Source organism: Papaver somniferum, unplaced genomic scaffold (assembly GCF_003573695.1).
Source record: "Papaver somniferum cultivar HN1 unplaced genomic scaffold, ASM357369v1 unplaced-scaffold_19, whole genome shotgun sequence".
Lineage (NCBI taxonomy): Eukaryota > Viridiplantae > Streptophyta > Magnoliopsida > Ranunculales > Papaveraceae > Papaver > Papaver somniferum.
Window position 1 is genome coordinate 8574666 of NW_020628818.1, and position 23524 is coordinate 8598189.

Below are 23524 nucleotides of genomic sequence, written 5' to 3' on the forward strand. Positions count from 1 at the left end.
AACCTTCACTTGCTTCTCCTTCTTGGGCAAACTTTTCTCGCTGCTCTTGCAACGTTTCTTCCTAATAGTTTTTCTAAATCGCAGCATTGAGATTCAATTTGGAATTTTTGTTTGTTGTGGTTTCTGGTGAAGAAAATGGATTCTTCGGAGGGGGACAAGATGGTTGTGAAACTAGTGTTGACGCAGAACAAGTGTATGGTGAACTTGCAGGTACATTCTGCATACTTGCTAACACTTCTGGATTATATATAGGCAACACTTTCAAAATATGATAACAACTTTCATGACCAAAAATTTTCCCATGTTTGTGGTGCCAATCATTTCAACACTTTTGTTCGACATCAACATCGACAAGACCACTCGCTCAAGCATGGACAACTTGTATTATAGCAGCAACATACAAGGTAACTTGGGCGTTGATTACAACAAAGCGACCGGACAATTCATTTGCATCACGATCGTTGATGTTCATAGTTTCATCACGAAATTTATCAAATATGTTATCCCACAACTTGGTAGATTGTTGTTGGGCACCATCGATACTATCTTATTTAATTTAGAGCACATAGTTTCTGCAAATGCTTTCATCTTCGGCTAAGGAAAATTTTGGACCCCTAATCTTCTTACTACTAGTCAATTGAGAATTAGATTGAGACATGTTAAAAAAACTACACAATACGAGTGAATAAAAGAGTTAGATGATGAAAGTTGTTTTTAGATTTTAACAAATGTGAGAAGTGTTTGGAGTAGAGAAGGTGTGAGTTAAAATGGAAGTGGAACTTGGTGTTTATAAGGGGGATAGGGGGAGATTTATGGTCGTTGAATCAGATCTACTGGGTGATGAAGACTAGACCGACCGGCCGAAGGTAAACCGCTGGCAATCTAAATAAAGTCGTCCGGTGTATACTACAACAAGCGATCGAGACTCGACCGCTCGGTAGAAACTTGACCTGGCCGGCTAAGTAACAAATTTCCCACTTAGCCCCGCATGTTTGCCACTTTGCCATGCCCATAGGAACCGCCCTTAGTAGTACTGAAAATGAACGAATTAGTAGCGAATTCACTGGTACTGAACATGTATAAGAGAAAGATTAAGGCCAAGATGGTTGTGGTGGTGTTAGTAATGCCGATTCATGTACTTCTTCTCGGGGAAATTGTTGGGTAGATTGAAAATAAACAAGAGAAATTTGAGAAGAAAGAAGGCAGTCGAGTCGAAAGAACTAAAAAGAAGCTGCGGTAGCAGCATGTTAGGAGTCTATATGCTAGAGCATTGCATGATGTTAATCCTCAAGGGAATGATGTGTAAAAGTGTTCTAGTCATTTAAATTGGATGTCTTTACAGAGCTTCTCAAATGTTATCATTTGAAAATAGGAATCTTAAGAAAAATCAATCTGTATTTATCAGGATTAAACGTCCAATAATCTGGCAATAAAATACATATCAAGTGCGGCATTCATCAAATGCTGTTGTTCATTACAGTAACAAACGAGGGATTTGTTGTACTATAACCTCCATCAACAATAAGATTCATTCCACTTACATACTTAGATTCATCACTGCCCAAATACACTGCTGCCTCCGCGATGTCCTTGGATTCAAGCACCGCTTCTTTCAAATTGGTCGATTTGTTAATGATATCCTGTGCCTTGCCTGCATACTAAATGCATTGGTGACTAGAGGAGTGACAACTCCATAGGGTGAAATGCAATTAACCCTGATTCCGTATTCCCCTAATTCCACACATAGATTCTTTGTTAATCCCACAATTGCGTGTTTTGACATAGCATAAGCACTTGTAGCCCCACCAGCCACTACCGAGGTAGTACTAGCAGTGAATAGTATGCTTCCTTTCTTGGCTGGAATCATAACTCTGGCGGCATGTTTAGCACCCAAAGCTGAACCAATTGCATTTACATCATAAACTCTCCTGTAATTTTCATATTTACTTTCCAAAAATGATTGATCTAGATCCCCAAATATTCCAGCATTATTGAACATTATATCAAGCTTTCCATACTTCTCCATGGTTACGTCGATAAGATTTTTCACATCTTGTTCCTTTGAAACATCACAGTGAACATAAGACATGGTTCCTCCTGTAGAATTGGTCGCATCTTCACTAACAGATTTGCCAAGATCGTCCTGAACATCGGCAATGACGACTTTGGCTCCATAACGAGCAAACAATTTGGCCGTGCACTCACCTATACCGCTTGCGCCACCTATTATGGTTGCAACTTTGCCTTCTAACCTGCAAAGTAGACTAAATTAATGGAGGTTTGCACCAAAACATATTTTTATTGCTGGTTTAAGAAAATGCTAAAAGTACTCAAATTCAGCTGTTATATATCGATTGAAATTTATGAAATCCATTACTAAGTTTACCTCTTGGTGACCGCAGCAATCAGTGAGGAACTAGGACTTCTCATTTCGACAACTTCGTAGAACTATGAGAATCAGACAACCAAAGAAAATAACAGTTATTATTAACCATGGAAAAACCCAAGATAAGATACACTGTAACCAAAAAAAAACCCGTGCTTGAAATATGCTATTTTCTGGAGTGGGGAGTTTTGTCTGTATGAGGACATAAGATGTACTATTTTACTTGTTTCATCATCAACCGCCACGCTGGCAAGGCATCAGTCTACCGGGGAGAAATCAAAATCCATTAAAAGTTTGTTTAATAGCATTTGTCATGTGAAGCAATCATGTGTCTGACAGCATTCCAGAATCATCAAAAACTTGGGGAAAGAAACACTGGTACTCATATTAGCTTTTTATATTATAGATTTGAATAAATACACAGAAAAACACTGAATTCTTTACAAACAATATAACCCCAGAAAAGGAAATATATCCAGTATAAACACAAAACTGAATCTTGTACCTTCTGATGTGAACAAGGAGATAAAGCATGCTAGAGCTCAAACATAACTCTCATATATCTTCTTGCAAAAATCGTAAGAGAAATATAAACTGGATGTGTTTACAGATAGAGCAGTGTGCTACTGGCTAGAATTTGCTATATCCACCAAGTTCAGCATATTACGGTCCTCCTTAAACCTGTCCAAAACAGTACCTTTGAGAGCATCTTGTTTATCCTTCTGTCCTCCGTTGGGAAGAACTCCCCAACATTCTATTACTTCTGGATATATCCTGCTCTCCTTGGAGAGACACGGGCTGCCAAAGGTTGTGCAGGAGAATGTCTGCCCCTGATCAAAGCTTGCAGATAGGAATAGCCCAAAATGATGTACTTTTCCTCCGAAGCCAAGTCCATTAGGGATGCTTTCTGAACTGAAATTGATGGCGCACTGCAGATGCACACTTATCAATATCCCAACAGTTGCTTTGATCATGGTTTGATATAATAGAAGTGACAACAAAGCCAATATATTTAGGCGTAAGATGGTTGGAACTTGGATAACAATGCTTAAGGATGCAAAGAAGGAACTCTACGTGCATACTCAAAAGTAAGATGGAAAAAGGAAATTTCAATAAGCATGTTAGCCACGGATCGGAAGAAAATATTCTTAACTGAGTACCTCCCTTGAAACAATAAACAAGATAATACAAAAAAATAAGACGAAGATTAGTATACATACCCATTGCAAATTAGTGTTTGCTCCAGTTGGACGGTATATCGAGGCCTGCGGAAATAGCTGAAAGAGAAAAGACTTCATGTCTCCGTAGAAATCACTATGCCTTTCCCAAGGCTGGGATGCATATCCTCCATATACGCACCCTTCTTTATCTTTAACAATCAGCAATGTTGGCCCTTCTGCCATTCTACAGCAAATCAAACAGTTCCACAACTTTAAGAGGGACAGAGCCTACGAATCTATGATAAATATAACAACGAATACACAGTAAAACCTCTATCAAGTAACAACCTTATTCATATGATAATTTCTTTCTACCCGATTAGAGACGAGACAAAATAATGATTGATAAAGTAAAATATCGTTGAAGTATTATTTATTTGCGGTCTCAAGGGTATCACTTTATTGAGGTTTCACAGTAACATGCAGATCAGTAGATGTAACAAAACTGTAATACATATAAATATTGGACATGATTCCAAATGCAAATATTTTTTAGCTGAACTACATGATGAGCTTGTCTACTTCCTAAATATTGCTTGCTGCATATAAGGAACACTAAGTACTCACGTTACATTTCCCATGAATGTGTTAAAGCTAAGACCATGTAACGAACTATGGTACAAAAGCTTCCACTCCTCTGCTTCATGTTGAGAAAGAGCTCCTGCTATGTGCCAAGCATATTCTCTCCTTAATATGAGGAAATCAGCGCTCGTATCTTCCGGATACAGTAGTCGAGGTACTTCAAAACCAGGTTTCCCTATCGAATAAGTAGATTAACAAATGCAATAAGTATTTCATTTGAAATCATTTTGATACTTGTGATGATCAATTTTAATATACGACAACATCATCTGTAACAGCCAAAGCCAATCTATCAAAAGATGAACTAATGAATGAGCAGACAAATCTAGTAAATCATGGTAAATAACATTGTATAATACGTCCATACTCAGCCATTTGAATCCCTCAAAAATCCCCTTCATGGGCCTACAGATAGAGACGCGCTCGAGCTAATTCTAGTTAACACAGTGGATGTTATGAGTAAATGAAGGAAAGAAACTACGGCAGTATGGTAACCACGAAAAGTAATAGTAAAACTGCACGAATTAAATAGTGAACCTGGATTAGGGGGCAATAACAAGCTTCCAAGAAACTTCCGCACGGATGGGAGAAGACTACACCAACTTTTAAAATCCTTAAAAGACATATTACTTTTGTCATGGCCTTCAACCTTGTCAGAAAGTGTTGCAGCATTGAGAAATATGTCACTAATGCCCTGAGGTGAACTTGAAACAGGTCCAGCATCACTTGAAGAAAAAACAGCATCAAGCATTGCCGTTATAACTGCTTCCAAGTCAGACCTGATATGGAGTTTTATCACAAGATTAGACATGGATACAAGAAGGATGATACATCAAATTTGGAATTACTCCACTCTTAAGATAGATAGTAGTTTAAATTCTCTGAATAGTGCAAATATTGTGATTGACGCAAAAAGTTACCTAGAAGGGGACCAGCAACATTTGACATTTTATTTAGTTTTTATAACTCCAATACGACCTATCAATATTGTGAATTTGGAAGAATAACACCAAACCCATTTCTCTTGCTGCGAATTATACCAACTCAAACTAAACTTTTAATGCACACTAAAACTAGAGGACGCAAAAGAAAAGAGAGTACTTTTTAACAGAAATCAACCATGTGTTGGCTCTTTCACTGTGTCTACCCCCATTTAAATAACAATGTGGAATACCGACAGAATTGTAAGCGACAAAATCCTTTGTTTTATCGCGACTTTTGAAAAATTATGAGATAAACTAGAATAAGAATGTTGAAAGGGAAAGTAACGATTAGGAAAATTCTTAAACTCTAGAAATAGTAGTAATACGCAATGAATTTTACCTGTCCACTATATCGTCACCATTAACATCCAATAACTGATAAATGAACTCATCAATCTCATTCCGTGTTCCTTTCTCATAAACTGACTACAAATAAAAATGTAAGTACATCAAAGCGAGTACATAACTCGGCAGCAAAAGCTAAATCAAAAATGCCCACTAAAACATCAATCAAACATAAGCACATAACCACATAAATCCTAACCAATATGTAGAATAAGTTATATTACTTGATCATCAACCAAGGAAACATATACCCAATGACTTCATGGGGTAAAATCCTAAACAAAATAGGGCAAACAACAAATATGATGCCTTTTAGACTTCAACTCAGTATTTCTTTCTTGGTTCTCACTGTGGAACCTAACCCCATACAATGGATAATGGGATATAAAACCCTAATTTTCAAATTCTAAGGGATGAAATGCAAAATGAGTAAACAATACAGACTTACTTTAGCAATAACAAGATCCTCGAATGTGAGCTTCTGATCATTCCTCTTCTGTGTAACCAAATCAAACATTCTTTGCCCCAGTGGCCCTTTAATTCCATAATACTCCTAAAAAAATCCCACTGTCAGCTAAATTTCACAAACAAACAATAAAGAGAAGCCATATTTATCAAATTGGGGAGGAAATTAAATTTTTAAGGCAAACCTGGAAAATAGAGGGAGAGATGTATTTAGAATTGCTCTGAGATTGAGCAGCTAGAGATTGAAATAAGGATCTGAGATCGTCCAAGTAATGTTGCGTGAAAGCTCTGCAGGAAAAACCCAAAAAAAGACCGCATTAATCAGTAAACGAAGACATGGAAGGAAAAACAAAAGGTTAGAGAGAAGAAGACTGAAGAGATTTGTGTTACCGACGAGCTGAAACGAAGCGAGGATCTGATTCAGGTGATTGAGTGTTACCCATCTCTCTGTAAACAAAGAAGATATTTTGATGGTTTGTTCAGTTACGCGGAGAAAAAAGAAGACTACACAGACGGAGTCGTTATCACACGGAGATTGGTTTCTTTTCCTCTTTCCGTCACGGCAAATTTCGGAGGCGTGGCACTAATTTTAACGGCTGAGGTTGTCCTGGGTAACATTTGGCATGAGTCATATAGATGGTAGCCTTTGGGGAGGGTGAAGGGTCAAATGGAGTTCTCACGGAGTGTTCGGAGTCCGGACACCACACACACTCGTACATTAGGTCCTAGCCGGGATATAAGGAGTGGGTTGTGTGGAGGCCGACAAGTAAAATCTGTCGATTTTGTCATATCTTCGTGAGATGAACTGATAAAAAGACCGAGTCACAGGTTGTATTGACGTTCATGTGTAACCTACCCAATTTGCTTGGGATGAAAGGTTTTGTTTTCTATGTTAGTGATCCGAGCCCGAAATCAGTCAATATTTGGGCCGACCAACCGGAGGGTCTGATGACTCGAAGGAGTGAGTCCTTTTTATGGCCTTTTTTTTTTTGTAAAATGAAACCTAACACAAATGTGTAATTTGATAAAAAGATTTGATTTGGTGAGGCTTTTTTTGGTGAAACCTTTTCACATAATTCCTTATGTATCCTATTTTTTTAAGGGTATAATTGGCTACCAAACTAGAATAGTATAACATATATAAAAATACGTGTCTTGAAATTTTACAAATTTTATCTCGTTGGAAAGATTTTAAAGAGATCTACACAATAATTTGCACCATGATTACTAAAATCTTTGCGTAAATTTTTATTTCTTTATTCGAATTTTCTAAACTATGTTTTTAGTATTGCCATTAATGGTGTGGAACTCATATAATGGTCTGTATTTTCTTAGAATAGACCAGTCCTAAGTTTTAAAATTTTCTTTCAATCTGTAAATCTGATTTTTTTTTTCTTTTATAAGTTTCATTGTTCTAATGGGAAACTAATTTCCTCTCTTCAGGTCTCCTGACTTCTTTGTGGATTTAGTGGTGGTTTTTTATTCAATATGTGGAATTTTGTTGAATCAAAAACAGTGGTGTTGAAGAATGTGTTTTTACAAGCAGTGGTGCTAACCATCAAGTCTGTGATGGTCCATATTAGTAGTAGCATTCTAGGTTTGAGCTTAGATCAGAATCAGGTAGGAACCCAAAATTTCTTACATTCACATTATATCAATCATAGTAATTTTCATCTTCTCCATGGATTTCAAATTCAAAACTTTCCTCCGTCAAAATTATATAGTACCAGCCGTAAATTGAGGGATAATTATTATATTTCCTTATTCAGAAATTATCACACAACTCACATCCTATCCTTTTATTGAGGGTCAATTACTGGATATGCGGTATTTTTTTAACAAAAAATGGAAAGACAGTGTCAACCCTAGAAATATCAGTTTGAATATATATGCAGAGAAGTATCATTCAGTAATCACTCAATATCCTAAACAGTGTTCCTTACCAGTGGTGGGAGAAGAAGTTATTCCTACGATAAATCGAATTAATCAACTATCAAGGCAACTAAGGAGAGAAGCAATTGAACTTCCTGAGAGAAGGAGAATTGTTGGATTACAACAAACTGTTACTGTAGCGGCTGAAGAATGGAATTTTGGAATATTGGGAAAACTTATGTGGAAACATAAGATAGACATGAGAATTACTAGAGAAGAAATCAACTCTCTATAGAGAAGATATCGTAACAAGCAGATTCGATTCATGGATCATAATCTTATGATGGTGATATTAAACTCTGAAGAAGAAAGGGATGAAGTAATTCAAAATGGTCCATGGATAGTGGGAGAAGCACTCTTTGTTGTGCAAAAATATACCAATGGTGTTCCGATGAAGGATTACAAATTCACTCATCATATTTTCACATTACAATTCAAATATCTAAAGCTGGAACACCTAAATAGTGCAGTAGTTTATGAAGCTATCGGCTTTATGGGAAAAAAAGATTTCAACTAACCCTTCAAAATGCAGACCAAGATATGGAAACACTGTCAAAGAAAATTAGATACAAGTTTGAATGAACCACTTCATCGTGGAGGCTGGTGGAACACAATATCTGGAAGAAAAAAAGTATGGATTAGATACCATTGGGAGCTTCAGCCTAAGAAGATATGTGATAAATGTTTTATCATTGATCATTAATGATAGTAAATGTCTGGAATGGTCATATCTTCTTTATTTAGATAGTCTGTCATAAGGTGAATATGAAGCTCATCTAAAAGAAGAACAAGTTGTTACTAAAGTTACTACTGAACAAGATATGGAAGATAATGTAATTGATGAGATGTGTACTGATGAACAAAATGGTGAAGAAGGTGATGCTGGGAGACAATCCAAGAGAATGAGAAATTATATTCTCAATGACGAACTATCTATGAACCCTCACAACTTTCATGTTCAACCACCTATAGTTCCCGTTAATACTTCTACTACTAATATGGACCATCATGGCAACTCAATGATGGAAACAAATGATTCAATCACAAACAACGTTGAAGCAACAAATGCAGGTCAGGGAGATACTATGCAGGTATACTTAAAACTTATTCGCAGATAATTACTTATCAATCTTTTTTTACTGTCAGTTTTAGGTATAGGTTTTACTATAGTTTTAATTTGGTTTTCATCATGAAGATTCTTGCATGGAGCGTTCTTGGACTAGCTAAAAAAATACTAAAAATCAACTAATAGTTTTAATCCAAGCACAATCGCCTGATTTTTTTTTTTATCTCTGAGACAAAAATTGATCAAGAAAAAATGATTCAGCTAGTTAAATCTCTGAACTACTGTAACAACATCTGCATAGATAGAATATGGCTTGCTGGTGGTCTCTTGTTAATGTGGAAGGATGGAATTAAATGTGAAGTTTAAGAAGTGTCTCATAATATGATTCATGTAGTTGGAAATTTGCATGTAGCTAAACCTGATGTATTTATTACAATGGGAGACTATGAAAAGAATCAAGGAGAATATAATGAAACCTTGGGTTGTTATTGGAGATCTTAATGTTCACTTGCATGATATAGCTTCCTCATCTAGTGCCTCTACAGAGGATAAATATGTGCAAAATGAAATCAATGAGTATTGTCTTATAGATCTTGGATATGTAGGTAGGAACTATACTTGGTCTAGTAATAATTTGGGAACAGATGTTAAAAAAATCAAGAATTGATATGGCTTTAGGTAACCATGTTTGGTGTAATAATTTTCCTAATGTTAAAGTTTATCATCTTACTCAAGATGGTTCAGATCATTGTCCTATCATGTTACAAACAGAACATGTAAGTAATAAACTTTGGAGACCATTCAAATTTTATATCATGTGGCTTAAGCGTAATGCTTTTAAGTATCATCTAGAAACTGCTTGGAGGAAAAAGATTTTCTCAGTGGAATAGAATTGAATTTGGTGATATAGATAGAAATATTAATAAATTGCAGGAACAACTTTTAGTTGTTCAGAATCAACCATATTTTATTACTCAACATGATAATCTTTTAGACATTAATAAGAATTTGGAGTTCTGGTTTGGTATTAAAATTGATTTTTATAAGTAAAAATCTGGAGACAAACATATTCTTGAAGCTGATAATAATTCCAGGTATTTTCATACTCTTTCTAATAGGAGGATGATCAGGAAAAATATTGACTGTCTATTTGATAGTGAGGATAACAACTTTGATACTATAGATGATATTTCTAGGCTTCTGGTTACTCATTTTAATTAGATCAGTTAGCTGTTCTACAAATGTCCAGATTCCTGACCATATTTTTGATATTGTTCCTAATGTTATTAATGAGAATGATTCTGCTGATAGTTACTGTAGAATACCAACAGATAAAGAAATCTTTGATATTGTTAAAAGTATGTCTGCTTGGAGTTCACCAGCGCATGATGTCTTTCAAGCAGGATTCTACCAATAAAATTGGAGTATTGCATGTAAAGCTATTGTGCAGGTTGTGCAAATTTTTTTCTCTGCAGGTTTCATGCCAAAATAATTTAATAAGACCTATCTTTCTTTGATTCCCAAAGGTGACAAATCTAAGTATGCAGTTGACTTTGGTCCAATTGGATTGTGTAATACAGTTTACAAAATCATTGCTAGTAGAATTAAACCTCATCTTAAGAATATTATCTCTTCTTTTCAAGCAGCTGTTGTGCCTGGTAGAATCATTCATGATAATATCATTATACCTCATGATATGATTCATACAATGCAACATAAGGAGGGATACAGTCGCACTATGGCTTTAAAACTGGACCTCTCTAAGGCTTTTGGCAGACTTGAGTGGCATTTTCTTTTAGGAATGCCTGGGAAAATTAGTTTTCCTAAAAAAATTTGGAAACTGATTGAGCAAAGTATAAGTACAACTAAGATATCCATTCTTCCTAATGGTTCTCCTACAGAAGAATTGTGTCCAACTAGAGGATTATACAAGGGGATCCTTTATCCCCTTATCTTTTCATTATAGCCATGGAATACCTTTCTAGATTGGTTAAAAATGCTTCTAGTAATCATTTTATCTCTGGAGTTAAAGCTGCCAGAAATGTTCAAGGTATAACTCACCTCTTATTTGCAGATGATACCCTCATATTCACTAAGGAAGACATGCATAATATAGCAGGTATACTGGATGTTCTTGCAACTTTTGGTATGTATTCTGGACAAATGCTCAATTTTGATAAATCTAGTGTCTATTTTAGTAAGAATATAAGTCCTGAAACTAGAATAGTACTTTCTAATGATCTTAGAATGGTTGATATGAAGGATACTGATAAGTATTTAGGGGTCACAATGGGTAGAGACAAAACTAAAGCTTTTAAGCCTATTTTACAGTCTTTTGGCTCTAGGCTCAAAAATTGGAAAGGTAAAACAATGAATTACTCTGCTAGGACTACTATGGTCAAACATGTGCTTAATACTCTCCCTTCCCATCAAATGGGTAGTTTCAGAATTCATAAAACTATGATATCTCAAATGGACACTTTACAAAGAAAATTTTGGTGGGGGAAAGAAAATGGTCTTTTCTTCGTAGGCTGGAATAATCTTATGATTCCTAAAGCTTAAGGAGGCTTAGGTTTTAGAAACCTAGAACACTTTAATACTGCTCTTCTAGTTAAAGTAGCTTGGAGAGCCTGTAATGAAGAAGAGTCTCTTTGTTTCAAAATTCTTAAGGCCAAGTATGCAAAAAATGATAGTTTTCTGCATTTAGACAAACTAAAGTATGACTGCTCTTGGTTATGGAGAAGAATCTATTCTGGTTTAAAGTTCATAAAAAACACACAATTTGGGCAGTTAGATGTGGTACAAAAATTAGCATATGGCTCGATTGTTGAGTTATAGGCTTTGATAGCCCATCTGTTCCTATTGTAGGATCATCTAGTTATAATAATTTTAATTTAGTTTGTGATCTGTTTTTGCTAGGAACAAGAGAATGAAATATAAATACAATTAATACTCTATTTTCTCAAGATTGTGTTGATCTTATTCTTAATATGCAGATTCCTACTACAGTGGAGGATTTCATTATTTGGAAACCTGACAGAAAAGGAAAATTTTCTGTCAAAAGTGCATATAATAATATGTGCTCTGATGATGTTAATAGTATTGTTGTTATGGATACTTGTAGACAGTGGATTTTCGACAAGGTTTAAAATCGTAAAACCATAATTATACATGCTCCTGATCCAGCAATCAGATGCGTATTGAGGCTTATGTCTCTCATTGAAGCATGAACGCTCATGCCATGAAATCTTTGACTGAGAATAGTGTCTCTCAAAGTATATGTAGATGTGTAGTCTCTCAACTGAGGCAACGGCACACCTCATGAATACTGAGAAAGTTCAGTGATTACTTCTATATAGAATCGAAAGACTGGACGGCTCCTAGACAACTTGCCTGCTAGTATAGAGCAATAACGTCTTCAGGATGCAACAAGGTTTTCCCTGAATATATAAAGGAGATATGACGCTTCTACAAGCTCATGTTACTCAACTCTGAGATAATTAATGCTCCTAGACAGCATGCCTTCTAGTATAGAGCCATCAATTAATTATCTCTAATTCTTAAATACATTAACTGAATATTTGGAAATATTTTACGTTCTTCATAATATTTCATTACTTCAATTTGTGGTTCTTCCCAGCAGAATTGCATGGGTTAGTAATAAATATTCAACGTACAGGCATCTGAGCAGCTATCGGCTAAGCCCCGACTAAAATGGTACAAGTGTACTCAGCAAAAATGCACAAACAAGCACCTGAATGCACAAACGATCATTCCAAAACACGAAGGAACGATGAACCTATGCAAAATAGGAAGAAAATGATAAATAATAAAATATTAATTAAGGCGCCAGGGGACTGGGCTCACCGGCCGTCCGGTCGTGCCGTGGCTAGTCCCACGTCTAATTTTATATTTTTATTATTATCCTTGATCTCATGAAAGTCCTTTCATTTGAGCAAATCTCATTCGTCTCAAGGAAACTCCCTAATCTCATGGTGTTTCCTCATGTAAAAGAAATAATATAAATAAGGAAAGGTGTCATGGGACCGAGCTCACTAGTCGGTCGGCCATTCCCTAGCCGTGGCCGGTCCCACACCTCATGGTTCCTTATTATTTTTTTTTATTTCTCTCATCCCATGAAAATTCCCTGATTTCATGATATTTCCCTAAACTCATGAAAATTATGTAAAATTAGGGAGAAAACGCATGGGACCGGGCACATTGGTCGGCCGGCCATGCCCTGGCCATGGTCGGTCCCACACTCTCTTGTCTCATTATTTTAATATTATTTGTTTCTCCCATCTCATGGAAACTCCTTCACTTCAAGGAAACTCCCTACTTTCATCAAACTCCTTGATTTCATGATATTTCCTTAAAATCATGAAAATAATATAAAATTAGGAAAAGTGACATGGGACCGTGCCCATTGGCCGGCCGGCCATGCCTTGGGCATAGACGGTCCCACACTTCGTGACTCCCTATTTTATCATTATTAATTACATAATCTCATGGAAATTTCCTAACCTCATGAAATTCCTCAGTTTCATGGTATTTCCTTCATTTCAGGGAAATACATAAAATTGGGATAGGTACTGCGGGACCAAGCTTGCTAGCTGGCCGGCCATGCCCTAGCCATGGACGGTCCCACACCTTGCAATCCCCTATTTTATTAATTATCTTTCATCATCTCATGAAGATTCCCCAGTTTTCAGCAAAACCCTGTATCCTTCATATTTTCTTAAATTGTTGCTCAAACGCGCATCAGAAAATATCGAAACTCTCAGGACTGAGACACAGACATTATGGTGATGCAGGCATGTCTCCTTGACCGACCAAAGTCGTCCCTAAGGCTTGCAAATAGCCGGTCCCGCATGTTTTAATAATCTTGACCTAATTTGCTCAACTGCTCATATTGGGTCCAAACTTTTCTCAAACAACTGGGAGTTTGCTTAAACGACCATCAGCTGGTCCCATGACCATCAAGAGCCGGTCCCATGACTCCTTGGTCGGTCCCTCATCTCTCCATAATCAGTTTTCGCTGCCTAACGCTCACACGAGCATTATTTTAATAAATGATTAAACCAGCATTTAATCATCCTTTCACCAACTTGTCTTCAGGAAACTTTGGTATTTTGCTCATTTGAGCATCTGGTCGCTACATGGTCGACTCGTCATCCCATGTATCCGGTCCCTCCTTCACTCTGTGGTTTATTTTCAATAAATCATCGATTGATCAAAAATTAGGGTTTCGAATCCAGAGCTCTGGAGAATATAATTCTGAGTAGATTCAAATACTGATAATTTTATGATGATCCCATGATCAACACTTTAATTATTATGCTCAGCCTAGATGCCAGTATCTTAAATTAATACTTTATTTTATCTGGTCCTGACACCAACAATTCATCAGATGAGCAACACTTTCTCATACGAGCAGTATTTGCTCAGACTAAGGAATATTGGTCCAACTATCAATATTCAACAATTCAGCAACATTTGCTCACCTTAAAATTATCAAACTTTATTCGAGAATATACCTTTGTCTCAGCATACATGTTCAATGCATGAGTCTCAGAACATTTGCAAATCACGTTCGACTCAATAATATAAGGACTCATCGTCCCATAAAGTCAGAAACTAACTCCACAACACACCTACAATCTTCGATTACCATTGATCTCACACATTTCTCAGCTTACCTCCTACAGATCGATCCATCCTCTCTTTTGACCGAATTGACTCTGGAACGGCCATTGTCTTGGTTTAGGACGGAGTCCTACAGATTGATCTCTCGAACTTAAAGCACTCCCTTCTTGCAGTGCATCTGTGTGAGGTTGAGCATTTGCTCGGTTCAAGGAGTCTCCTCCGCATGGTCATCTTCTCGATTCCGTAAAAACCAGCAAATCGTTTCTCCCATCTATAGATTGGCGACCACAGTGGGAGATTAATCTCTCGGTTGAAATCTCAAGCTTTCACAAGATGGTTGATCTTAGGTCACGCATTATCGCAGATCCTAACACAAATGATGCTAACACTAGCAACAACACTAATGATGATATTCCAGAAACCATTACTGCTTACAACAATGACGGTGGCGTCACTCCTCATTAGACCGATACTGGAGCACATCCCGTGTTTGGTCGTTTCCCTGATGAAATCAGAGAAAACCCACCTACCATAGCTGATCTCATGAAGGTGCAAGAGAATCTTACCAAGAATCTGACTGACATGGCTGCAACACAGAAGGAGTTGTGCAGTTATCTCAAAACTCTCACTGACAAGATGTCAGAGAAGACTCAAGGAAAGGGAAAAGAAAAAGAAACATCCTCAGATGCTGATCCCGAAGTAGTTCCAATTCATACAGTGGATGAAAGCGAAGTCCACAAAGCTGCAGACGATCCATCAGCAAAGAAATCATAGAATTTCATTACTCGGGAATATTTGGAACGCCTCTTGGAGAACCGTGGAAAAGACAAGACATCACATGTCCATCGTCACCAACCTCCGTACCCTGCTGCTACGCAAAAAATTCCTCTTCTAAAAGGTTATACCTCTCCAACCTTCACTTTGTATGATAGAATAGGCAATGCTCGAGAGCATGTCTCTCGGTTTCTGGAAGCATTGGGCGAACATGAGCACAATCATGTCTTCCGTCTGAAGGAATTTTCAAATTCCCTGAAAGGCAGGGCATATACCTGGTACAACAACATCGTGCCAGGAAGCATCACTAGTTGGGGAGAAATGATTAACGCCTTTTACAGAAAGTACTTCTTCGTGTCAGAGCAAATTACTCTCTCTGATCTGGGAAGAATGTTTCAGAGGAGCAATGAACATCCCAATGACTATGTGAAAATATTCAGAGTTCAAGCCCTGGATTTCCACGACCCAGATGTCACAGAGAAGCAACTTGTAGACTTATGCATCAACGGAACGATCCCGGTCTACAGAGCTTTACTGAAAAATCTCCGGTTCCAGACTTTTTCAGAACTTCATGAAACAACTAAGCGATCAGCAACAACCACACCTGCTTTACTAGAAAGATCAAGATACAAAAACTTAGGAACCACGAGAAACTCGAGGTAACAGACGTTTGATCAACAAACAGTACAACCTCCAACCTTACACAAATGTTGTTGCATAAGGGAGCAAATTGAAAGCTGACTCACAAAGCAAGCAGGCTTCTCCAGCTCCTCTGAAAGCACCAAAGAAAGATAACCAATCTTAAAATGCACAAACCTTGACCTGGCATCAAGGAACGAGGAAATGATCGGACAGACTCAAACTTCTCTCTTCTCATGAAGGAGTGATCGAGTTATTGGAAGTTTGGTTTCAAGATGGTGCAATCAAATTGTTTCTCATCATAGAGAGTCAACTGAAGAAAAAATGAAGAATACCAGGTACTATCACCTTCATAGATTTATCAATCGTCCGACAAGTAGCTGCAATATTTTGAAGCACGTCGCCAAAGAGAAGGTTGATCCACAATAGCTTTAACTGGGGACTGAAGGAGTACACAAGAATCCTCTCCCAATCATAATCTTTACACTCTCTGAACAACCTAGAGGCAGTTCAATCCTTGGTCGAACGTGAATTGCTCTATCTGTCGAAGGCACAAAGGAGAGACATGTTCACAACACTAAACCACATCGTGTCAAGAATTTCATTCCTGAAATACTTCTTGAGCCTCCAACCACACACATACCAAGAGATGTACGACTGGGGACTGCTTACCACAGTCAATCTCAGAAGAAACGAATTTGGAAGAACATTGGTCGATGCTCGCACCGCCATCAACAACATTCCAATGGAAACCATCGGATCCACAGGTATCACTCGACAAGAAGATACTCATGCTCCCATCTAAATCAGAGACCTTGAAGGAACAATCGGAAATACTTATGGCTACATCACTCTCAAAGTGAACATAAGTTCAACCTGGACAGAAACCAAGTTTCACATAATCAGGAAGATCCAGGATATGACATGTCCTTCAGACGAGCGTGGATCCACGCTGAAAAGATGGGTACTGACGGAGCGCCTTTGGTTACACATCTCTCCAACGAATAAAATTCTGATCCATAACATTTGACGGACATTCCATCATCAGAGTACTTGGAGGAATTTCAAACTTTGACGAGGTTAAAGCAAGAACCTGCAAAGGATGCATAGACATTCATCAAGAGGTTCCACACTCAGGCAAGTCTCATTCCATATCTATATCATTTATTTCCTCACATGCTATCCTAGCATGGGGACTCAATTCTGCTAGCAACTCCGCAAGACATTATGAATGGTAGCTTCACCGCATTAGTATTTTACCAAGTGGTTGAATCTGACGTTTCTCTGAATCAAGCACTGAGACATTCATTACTGAGATGATGTCCAAACATGGCAAAGAAAACTTTGGGTGTTTCTCCTGCAAGTCCATGTGTTCCACAAAATCAGAAAGCTCCGATGTCTAACAAGTTTAGAATCCCACTACCGCAACGAAAGGGATGTTGAATCAACAGAAGATACTCCAAGGCCGAGATGATCAAACCCCTAAGACATTCGATGCTTAAGGAATGTACGATTCACGCTCAAGCATCTAAGAAGCCTTCAAATTGTACTCCCAATCAAAGAGTACACCTTCGATAATGGCGCATCTAGCTTCAGAATAAATGTCTCGACGGTGACACACTAATTCAACAATAGCACGATCAAAGTGCAACTGAACTACAATCGATAATTCTTCATTATCCCACGATAAGACTTCTAAAGCATATGTAACATCATTCATCCATCGATGGCACAAACTCCTTCAACATACACCGGGGACTTGATCTTATTGGAGAAATCAATTATATTTCAATAAATGTTATCCACATAACAAGTTATGGCGACCTGACGTGATTCCATGAAACTTCATCAACGGGTATCTCTACATCGCAAGCCCCTACATGACTTAGGAACTTCCTCTCTTCACCGATCACATCCAGAATGGAAACTTCCGCTGCTATCTACCGCAAAAACATCGATTCCCTGACAAGGAACTTCACAGTAAAGGTTCGGGAGAACTTGGTTTAAACCCTACACCCTCATATTAGGGACGCTCAACTCATCAATTAGTTCGTGAATGTAAAGGCTCACTGGATGAAGGAGTAAAGACTATGTCGGTAATCATGGATCTAGCCTTTTTGGTATCTGGAGAAACTCCGACCATAGTATCGGCATCAACAAGCATTTCTGGAGAAAATTCTATCGTGATCCAGCATCAACGACGGTCTCAGGGGCAACATCCTCATGACCAGCTTCATCAACTATCTGTTCTCTGAAGTTTTACTCGATGGATCGGACCTCTCCAAGCACTAATGATTCATATCAAGGTGTTTAGACATGAAATATGTTCATATTAAAGTCTTTCCGAAGCTTGCACAATAGGTGGGCACAACCCCAAGTCTTCTACAAGAAGTTTTCATCACCTCTACAAATGAGATACAACATACTTCAGCCCATGGGTTTACAAAAACGTACCAATGAGTGAGGAGTGGGACAATACTTCCTCAACGAAAGATGTTCGTCTATGTATCTTATACAACAAACCAAAAGGGCGCATCAATCGGACATACGATCTGAAAGATATGGTCTTTACCGTCAGGTCTACGAAATATGAAATTTTTTTACGGGATTATAAATTACCAATGTGCACGCTTCGTTGGATGACCTCTACAACTCCAAATTGAGTGATTCTTTTCTCATGTGATAACTCAGTCTCTTAGCTTCAAACGTTAGGGTCAAGCATCGAATTCCTATGTCGTATGAGGTTCCTACAGCTTCCAGAGCATACAACATGCAGACAGCAATTCTTGAACGGGATTCATAACTTCCACAGTCGATCGGAGTACACCAGGTATTTCCATCAATTCCTTCATCAAGGTACCTCCAACTTCGACCACCTAGGTCTCTGCATCAATTTTTCTACCCGGGTCCTCTATCTAGGTCTTTCCGGAAGAAGGGAAAACGAAAGGGAGAGATTTAACAAAATACTGAGGACTGAAGGTCCACTGATCATGATGATCAATTTCACAGTCCAAGACACGTGGAACCAGAATATCATGTGCTAATCATTCATCATAAAATAAATGCTACCACCAGGACATGCAACCATGGTCATTACATCATCCCCTCTTGAGAGAAACCTCAGTTATAGTTTCGCAACCAGGGTTTCAGAAGTGATGTTTCTACGGCTGACAGAAGCAAGATGGCACTGCAAGAACCATTCTCATGTATCAATCAAGGTTTCCTGATCTCAAATGAATCAATAACATTAAAATCCTTCACCAACCGTTCAAGACACAAGCGAATGGTCTAAAGACACAACAGGAGTGTTTTACAACAAGCTTGTCTAAGATGATTTTACATTGTTCCGCACAAAGCAGCAAGCTGGGAGAAATTTTTAAAAAATCTAGGGATGGGTCATATACCATTATATTTGTATTGATGTTCTCTACAACATATCCAAAATTCACAGAAATTGGAGAAACGAGTAAAAAGATGTGGCCAAAACTTTGGACTACATGACAACTGAAAATTTTCTGAAAACCTTCTGGAAGTTTACTGTTTCGTCAGTTTCGGCCCTTAAGCGTGATCAAAAGCCGAAAATCTTCTCTTAAAAATCTTGGAAATTTTCTGAGGATGAATTAACATGGGTAGATCACGAAAATACGCCATCGAACGAAGATTCTACAACATTTTCAATGAAGACCTGACTTCTGAATTTTCTGATGACGAATTATGACGAAATTCTTCATTCATCTACATCTGAATCAGAAGCTACGCCTTCCGCGCGATCTAAGGCGAAATACATGGAGTCATGGATATACCAATCCCAAACTCGGAACAAAATGGTAACAATCCAACTCTTACCTATTTACAATTTCACTAACTGTAGTGATTATAACCTCAGAATTTCGAAAACTTGCTCGTTCCCTCAAACCTGCAAAAACGAGCAAAATTCATTATTCAATATCATGAATTGATTTTCATAAAACCGTGAACAACCCACGTGAATTTTAACATCCACTGGTTTTTCAAAAACTAGACAGACGTCCATTCTACAATTGTGAAAACTCACATACAAACATTATTTCACCATGTATAATGGTCTACTTTCAACAGTTGTTCCAAATCAAAACATGTGTAAATATTTAACGAGAAACTCACGTAAATTTGAAATATATATATATATATATATATATTGGCTCCCTCGCACAAGCATCTGTCTTCGAAACGAGAGTATATTTTCAAATATTTCTGAAAGCTCGAAGATAAAAAAAATTTCATGAAAGCTCATAAACAAAATTTTATTACTAACAGACGCACGTCTATTAAAAAAACGTTTCTCTCGTACGAGCATCCACCTTTGGAACGAGATTTTATTCCACTTTGTGAAATCTCACATATTTTAAAAAATAAAATTTTGGTTTTCGTGAAAGCTCATAGAAATTTTTTTAAATCATCAGACTGAGGTCTATTTTGTTTGTTCCTTAAACTAACACACGAACGAGCGTCTATTCCTAAAACAAGGATTTCTTTTCTTGGGCCCGGGCCCGTGAGTACTAAATAGACCAAGGTCCCATCACCAAATCAGCGGTTCAACACCAATTTATGCTCATTAGACGATGCTCTATCATGCACTGGGATCTCTGTTCAAGCCGTGGACTCGCTCGCGCGATCAAAAATCTGGTAACATCTTATCTTACGACTAAGTTCAATTACTTATTTCGTTCATAACTGGAAAATCACCATTTAGTGTTGACTGAGGAACATGATTGTCGCTCACTAAGCAAGGGCTTAATATAGATGGTGGATTTTTGACAAGGGTTAAAATCGTAAAAGCATAATTATACATGCTCATGATCCAGCAATCAGATGAGTATTGAGGCTCATGTCTCTCATTGAAGCATGAAAGCTCATGCCATGAAATCTTTGACTGAGAATACTGTCTCTCAGAGTATATGTAGATGTGTAGTCTCTCAATTGAGGCAACGACACATCTCATGAATACTGAGAAATTTCAGTGATTACTTCTGTATAGAATCAAAAGATTGGACGGATCCTAGACAACTTGCACGCTAGTATAGAGCAATAACGTCTTCAGGATGCAACAAGGTTTTCCCTGACTATATAAAGGAGATATGACGCTTCAACAAGCTCATGTTACTCAACTCTCAGATAATTAATGCTCCTAGACAACAATGCCTACTAGTATAGAGCCATCAATTAATTATCTCTAATCCTTAAATTCATTAACTGAATATTCGGAAATATTTTACGTTCTTCATAATATTTCATTACTTCATTTCGTGGTTCTTCCCAGCAGAATTCCATGGGTTAGTAATAAATATTCAACGTATGGGCATCTGAGCAGCTATCAAGTAAGACCCGGCTAAAATGGTGCAAGTGTACTCAGCAATAATGCACAAACAAGAACCTGAATGCACAAACGATCATTCCAAAACACGAAGGAACGATGAACCTATGCAAAATAGGAAGAAAATGATAAATAATAAAATATTAATTGAGGCGCCAGCGGAAAAACACATTTTGCGGAAAAATAAGGGGCACATTTTTGTGTCTGATATAATCTCAATTGTATATATTGTTAGTGCTCGATTTTGTATTTATTTTGGCTTTTTATGTCTTTGTAGGTGTTTTTGGAAAAATAAGATCTTGCGGCGAAATTGGCTCGAAAAGTGTTTTTTGCGTTCATGGGAGGACATTTGCTATTCGGACCCTCACTTTCAATAAGGGTAACCTAATTACTAAGGGGCATCCCATTTCCAGGCATATGCTAATCACACCCCTACTCTGGATAAGGGGCAACCATCTTCAACATTCAAAAATCAGGTTTTGGCGGGGGAAAAGTGTAGTTAAAGAGAAGTTTTGGCAATCGTTATTTGGAGAAGTTTGAGGTCGATTAAACCTCTGATTTTCATAGGATAGACTCCTTATGGGTCTAGGAATATGATATGGGTATTTAAATCGATTAGAATGGGCTCAATCGACGGATTTTTCTCACAACAAGAAAATATGGAAAGTCACGTGTGTGACCTGTTTTAGGGAATTTTAGAGTGATTAAAACGCTGTAAACCTTCCCAAAGATTTGTATCTATCTAAGGAAGAGTTTAGAATAAAAAGGAAAGCTCAGAAACGCGTAGAAATCCTAAAACAAGAAATTGTCGCAACTTGGCCGTGAAGAGAAGGAAAGAGATTTTGGAAGATTTGGGAGAGATTTAATCGGTATTTTTTATATAAATAGATGTCTTGGGTCATATAGAAGAGGTGCCGAGATTTTGGGAACCTAAGGAGATCCAGAGAAGAAGAAATCGGAGCTTTACCAAACTCTGTTTCTGTTGTTGGTGCTGTTGAAGAAGAAGAACAGCTGAAGAACATTGACCCTCGGTAGACAATCGCAGAAAAGTGTCGTTGTTTAACAGCTGAAGAACATTAAGCTGTTCAGGGCAGTCTTATTCTAGGGTTTTAAAATCAGCGACAAAGCAACAGTTTTTCTGTAACAGCTGTTTTGCAACACCAATACACTGTTGCAAACAGTCTGTGTTATTACTTTTCACTCTTTTAATCATCTTTTGAGCAACAAACACATATTTTGAGATCATGATTAATATGAGGAGCTAAACCCCAACACTGGGATGACGGAGGAAGCCATATTTCATATGTGTGGTAATTATATTTAATTCTTTTTATGACTTTTTGCATTAATTTAATCGTTTTATGATTTTTCTTAATTAGTTCTGAAGTCGTATGATGATGTATACTTGGTCTAAGTGATTTTGATGCATCATGCTAGTGATTTACAGTTAATCTTTTTAAAATCTACCCTGGCAAAGAATTAGAGTCAATAAACAAGAGCTATAATTGTCTAAGAATTGAATTTTGAACCACATGGTATGAGGTTTGGTGGAATCCTGAGTCTCAGTAATCTCTCGACATTGTGACAAACCTTGTATATATATTTTTTTTTTTATTGTTTTCTATTATTAAGTCTGAAATTGAGTCTACACAAGTCCGAGTTGAACGAACTTTATTTACTACTTAAAAAACTACATCAATTTTTGGCGCCGCCGACGCGGATTTGTATTTAGATTTGTTTTAGGTTTATTTTTTTTATTTTTTTTTTGTTGTTCTTTTTTACGCGTTTTGGTATTTTTCGATTCTTTTCAGATTTGGAGCGAAGCTACAAGGAAAGAAAAGTACTATAAAAGGAAAGCATCACCAAAGAAGGAAAGAAAAGAGGAATCTGAAAGGAGTGAAGAAGAAGATTTTGTATATAGTTGTTTTGTTTATTTTTAGAAACTGTAAATAGGATTTTATTTTTGTAATTTTTCTTTTCCTTTTTGGACATTTTTATTTTTGACTTTATTTTTGGACTAGACATTATTATTATTTTGAAACCCTAAGGAAGCGTTAAAAATTAAATATAAACTGTTTGCAGGGAAGGAAGACAGTTACGATACTGTCTCGGCCCCTCGGGTTCGTACACTGA

At 37.3% G+C, this 23524-nt stretch overlaps 1 protein-coding gene and 1 pseudogene across 2 annotated transcripts; both read right to left on the reverse strand.

Moving 5' to 3' along the window:
• Positions 1–1361: 1361 nt before the first annotated feature.
• On the reverse strand, positions 1362–2606 carry LOC113338788 (annotated as a pseudogene).
• Positions 2607–2738: 132 nt separating this feature from the next.
• On the reverse strand, positions 2739–6521 carry LOC113338787 (TLD domain-containing protein 1-like). 2 transcript variants are annotated; one of them, XM_026584175.1, is made up of 8 exons: positions 6372–6521; positions 6167–6269; positions 5965–6069; positions 5512–5597; positions 4726–4967; positions 4174–4363; positions 3607–3790; positions 2739–3315 (listed from the first exon to the last, which is right to left on the reverse strand). In XM_026584175.1, exons 1-8 carry the CDS (start codon positions 6422–6424, stop codon positions 3010–3012), a joined length of 1269 nt encoding a protein of 422 aa, XP_026439960.1. In that variant the 5' UTR covers positions 6425–6521; the 3' UTR covers positions 2739–3009. The 2 variants fall into 2 exon arrangements, with proteins under 2 accessions (XP_026439960.1, XP_026439961.1); XM_026584176.1 differs by having other exon boundaries at positions 6376–6470.
• Positions 6522–23524: the final 17003 nt, after the last annotated feature.

Coding starts and splice junctions, on each gene's coding strand:
- LOC113338787 (XM_026584175.1), bottom strand. CDS start 6,424: ATGGGTAACACTCAATCACCTGAATCAGATCCTCGCTTCGTTTCAGCT. Junction 4,968..5,511: donor GGTGACGATATAGTGGACAG/GTAAAATTCATT, acceptor ACTCCATATCAG/GTCTGACTTGGAAGCAGTTA. Junction 4,364..4,725: donor GTTATTGCCCCCTAATCCAG/GTTCACTATTTA, acceptor CTTATTCGATAG/GGAAACCTGGTTTTGAAGTA.